We start from the raw sequence: 4475 nt of genomic DNA, 5'->3' as shown, positions 1-4475 counted from the left end.
ACTTGTGCAAGCCTGACTCTTCCCCCCGAGCTCCTTTGGTATCACTGCTGAAAGAGACACTGCAGTGGGAAACTCTCCTCGTTGCACTGGGGCATCCGAGGGAGCTCAGACTAGTATGCCTTTGAGGTTCCCTCCTCCCTGCTGATGAAGGGGGAAGCCTGGATTCCTCCTTCAGCACAGTTGCTGGGTCAGATTCAAATGAGAGATTCCAGAGGACAAGTAGCACTTTTCTTTTTTTCTTTTTTTTTTTTTCAGGAGTGTAAATAATAAAAAAATAAATAACACATTGCTTTGATGCCAAATACGCTGGAAATGGGGAAAAGGTGCACATAGGGCAGTTACTGCTCCCGACATTGTACCCACCTGATCCGCTTCCTCACTGCATCTTGCAGCTCCTTGTTCCTCATGCTGTAGAAGAGCGGGTTTACTGTTGGAGGCACAACAGAGTACAGAACTGCCATCACCAGATCCAGAGATGGGGAGGAGATGGAGGGCGGCTTCAGATGGGCAAACGTAATAGTGCTGACAAAGAGGGAGACCACAGCCAGGTGAGGGAGGCACATGGAAAAGGCTTTGTGTTGGCCCTGCTCAGATGGGATCCTCAGCACAGCAGTGAAGATCTCCACATAGGACAGCACAGTGAAAACAAAACACCCAGAGACTAAACAGGCACTAACCACAATAAGCCTGACTTCCCTGAGGCTGGTGTCTGAGCAGGAGAGCTTGAGGATCTGGGCAATTTCACAGAAGAACTGCTCTAGGATGTTGCCTTGGCAGAGTGGTATTGAAAATGTGTTAGCAGTGTGCAGGACAGCACAGAGAAAACCACTGGCCCAGGCAGCTGCTGCCATTTTGACACAAGCTCTGCTGCCCATGAGGGTCCCATAGTGCAAGGGTCTGCAGATGGCAATATAGCGGTCATAGGCCATGGCAGTGAGAAGAAAATACTCAGCAAAAATGAAAAGGACAAGAAAAAAGAGCTGGGCAGCACATCCTGAGTAGGAAATGGCTCTGGTGTCCCACAGGGAATTGGCCATGGACTTGGGGACAGTGGTGGAGATGGTGCCAAGGTCAAGGATGGAGAGGTTGAGGAGGAAGAAGTACATAGGGGTGTGGAGGCGGTGGTTGCAGGCTATGGTTGTGATGATGAGGCCATTGCCCAGGAAGGCAGCCAGGTAGATGCCCAAGAAGAACGCAAAGTGCAGGAGCTGCAGCTCCCGCGTGTTGGCAAATGCCTGGAGGAGGAACCTGTTGAAGGAGCTGCTGTTGGACATTTGCTCCCCCTACGCATGGGGGATCGTCCAAAAAGACAAGACATAGACAAGTTAGGACAGAATTCTCTGGGCCAAACTTTCTATTTCTTAGTACTCTGCCCCTCCAAAAACATGTATCACCTGTCCCCACCTTGGTTTGCAGCCCAGCCAGATATCCCACAGTCAAATGGTTAAAGGTCCTAAGGATGGGATGTTCTGAAGAGAGAATTGGCTCATTGCTAGCCCCTCTCCCCTGCTCCTCCCCCCGCCCCAGCACTGCCCAGAGCCCCAGAAGCTGGAGGGGGACTTGATTACCTTTCTCAAATATGCATCTCTATGGCAGGACCTGCAGGGTCAGTGTCTGAATTGCATCTCAAACACTCCTGCCCAGGGAGTCCAAGTGGAAGGACAAGAACAGCATAGACAGGTAGGGAAATACAGGGCAGTATCGTGGCATTTCTTCTGAGGGAGGCAGGAACATGGAGACTCAGGGGAACACTCAGGGTTTTCTCCTCTCCTGGGTGTCCATCAGCCAAGGAAAAACCTCATGCCATGGATCCTACAGGCTTGAGGGCAGAGAGCTGGAACAGGTTGCCCAGAGGGGTTGTGTTTGTGGAGTCTCCTTTTCTGGAGATACTTAAAACCCGCCTGGATGCAATCCTGTCTAATATGCTGTAGGTGACCCTGCTTGAGCAGGGAGGTTGGACTAGATGATCTCCAGAGGTCCCTTCCCACCTTACCCATTCTGTGATTTGGTGAGCTGATGGGTGAGAAGAGGAGATGTTGAAGTCTGCAGTTTCCTCCCGCACTTTGACCATGACTGCTACCTGGAGCTATCCCTGCAGGGAGGTGTTTCTCTGTCCCCACGTCTCTCTCCTGTCACTGCTCACAAACCCCATTCCCCTCATGGGGCGCTCAACCTTGCCCTGCAGACACCTCCCAGGGGCAGGCAACTGCCCAGGGGCATCTCAGTGACACAGGGGCTAAGGAGCAGGTGAGATATACCCTGATGAGGCTGGAAAGGTGATGCTTGTTCTGTCTGTAGGCTGTGGGGTGGATGAAGAGATTTGCTGAGTTCCCTCCAGAATTGCAGCTCGCTCACTGTCAAGTTTTGGAGCCTCAGTTGCCTGTCTAAATCTGACAGATCCAGCAACATTTCATCCCACCCACAGACAATATGACTGAAGGTAGAGACTCATGGATGTCCCTTCCCTTTCAAGTATGGCCTGCCTTGACCTTCCTTTTGGAAACCCCCCCCAGAATGTTCGCAGGGTGAGCAGGAGCTGTGAGCAGCCCTGACCCAGGCAGCATCCCCTCCACAGCAGAATAACCTGTCCTGCAGGGGTGTGATCCTCCCACCCAGAGCTCCTCCCCACAGCACTGTGGGGAGTTCCCTGGGCACGCTGAGTGCTGACCCTCACAGGTGGCAGAGTCACTGCCCTGGGCGCACTGCACCCTGTGGTGCAGAAACACTGCTCTGAATTACAGCCCTGGGCAGACCTGAGTGCACTCCCTGGCTTCACAGCCCTGCAGCATCCCTGGAAGAAGGAAGCAGGATGCCCTGTCCCTCTGACAGGGTCCCTAGGAATCCCTGCTCTGAAGCACCAGCTGCTCCACACCAGAAAAATGGGGATACCCATTGTGAAAGATCCTATAGGCCATGGAATGTGCTAGCTTCAGAGAAAGCCTCAGGGTACCTCACCTGCACTGCCCTGCAGCCACAGACTTACTGTGTTAAGGGCGGCAAAGATTTATCTCCCAGTGAGCTCTCAGCTGTCCTCCCACTCCTGATTGCCTTTAACTTCCTTCTGTCTCACTCATCTTGCTCACCTTGCTTGTCTCCTCTGGGCACCTGGCAAGTGCACACCTGCAGCCCTGCTGCTGTATGCAGAGGAGCTGCTCCTGGGCAGAGTTGCTTCTCAGCAGTGCTGCCACATTGCCATGAGCTCATCCCTCCATCTCAGGAGCCTGGCCCTGCTTGGGAATAGTTGCCCAGCTGAAGGTGTGACTTTATCTGTCCTTCGTACTCCCTCCTCCTGGGAAATGTTCACTGAAGCAGACTGAAACAATCATCTCTAGTCTCTCCCTAGGAGAGACTGAAGAGACACCGATTCCAGCATTGTAATTTGTCACATCAGGGGACGGTTTTCTAAGGGAGGTGGAAATGTCCCACTCTGGAAGACTCTATTCTCAGCTCAGGACACCCCAAGAGGGACAAGAAGGGAGTTTGTTTCCCCATGGCTCAGGTACAGTTCAGATGAATCAATCCAGGCATCATATGCCCTTTAGAAGTCCCTGGTCTGGAATGGGATTCAGATCCCTCCTTTGGACTCCACAAAACACAGGTGGTGGCATTCTCATTGCCCAGACTGAACTGTGAACAACACAGATGTCTGCATGCAAGCTCCCTGTCTACACTCCCATTATTATCAGTGGAGATGGAGGGTGGGAATCAACTGTTCACACAAAAGCACCTTGTGAAATATGAAGAGACAGCAGTGATCCAAGATATGTGACAGTGTCTACCTACTCTGAAGGATAAGCTGTGAGCCCCGTGTCCTTCTAGAGCCTGAGGTGAGAGCCAGGTGAGGAATTTTCTTGGCTCCCCGAAATGACACTGGATGCCTACTATGACTAGAGCTCTGCTCTCTAGGAAGCTGAGACTCGTGCACATCTCTACATTGCAGATAGTTAATGTAATTCAGGGCAGACACTTGATTTAGTGACAGAAAATAGATGAGCAGGACCATGTCAGATGCTCAGGGTGTCCAGCACAACCACCGCTCTAGCAGACACAGCATGGGACCTACACCCCTCCAGACTCTGGAGACAAGAGAGAAAGTCTGGAGAAAGGAAGACTTTCCCTTGGTTGAGGAGGATCAGGTTAGAGAACATTTAGGCAAACTTAACATCCACAAATCCATGGGCTCCAATTGGATGCACCCACCAGTACTGAGGGAGCTGGTGGATGTTACTGCTAAGCCACACTCCATCATCCTTGAAATATTATGGAGAACAGAGAGATGCCTGCAGCCTGGAAGAAAGCCAGTGTCACTCCAGTCTTCAGCCAGGGTGAGAAGGATGACCCAGGAAACTACAGGCCAGTCAGCTTCACCTCCATCCCTGGAAAGCTGATGGAGTAGCTCACCCTGCAGGTCACCTCTAAGCATATGATCATGCTTAGAAGGAAAAGAAGGTGATCAGGAGTAGTCAGCATGGATT

The 4475-nt window shown here is 51.8% G+C and overlaps 1 protein-coding gene across 1 annotated transcript; it reads right to left on the bottom strand.

Annotated features, from left to right (window-relative positions):
- Positions 1-338: 338 nt before the first annotated feature.
- LOC134154342 (olfactory receptor 14C36-like) lies at positions 339-1274 on the bottom strand. Its single transcript, XM_062601091.1, has one exon. It carries the CDS (start codon positions 1272-1274, stop codon positions 339-341), a length of 936 nt encoding a protein of 311 aa, XP_062457075.1.
- Between the last annotated feature and the right edge of the window lie 3201 nt (positions 1275-4475).

The sequence above is a fragment of the Rhea pennata genome, unplaced genomic scaffold, assembly GCF_028389875.1.
Source record: "Rhea pennata isolate bPtePen1 unplaced genomic scaffold, bPtePen1.pri scaffold_26, whole genome shotgun sequence".
Taxonomy (NCBI): Eukaryota; Metazoa; Chordata; class Aves; order Rheiformes; family Rheidae; genus Rhea; species Rhea pennata.
The sequence above is the reverse complement of the archived record's forward strand: the minus strand, read 5'-3'. Positions and strand labels throughout refer to the sequence as shown.

What these genes read in the sequence shown, in the direction of transcription:
- LOC134154342 (XM_062601091.1), bottom strand. Translation starts at nt 1,274, where the DNA reads ATGTCCAACAGCAGCTCCTTCAACAGGTTCCTCCTCCAGGCATTTGCC.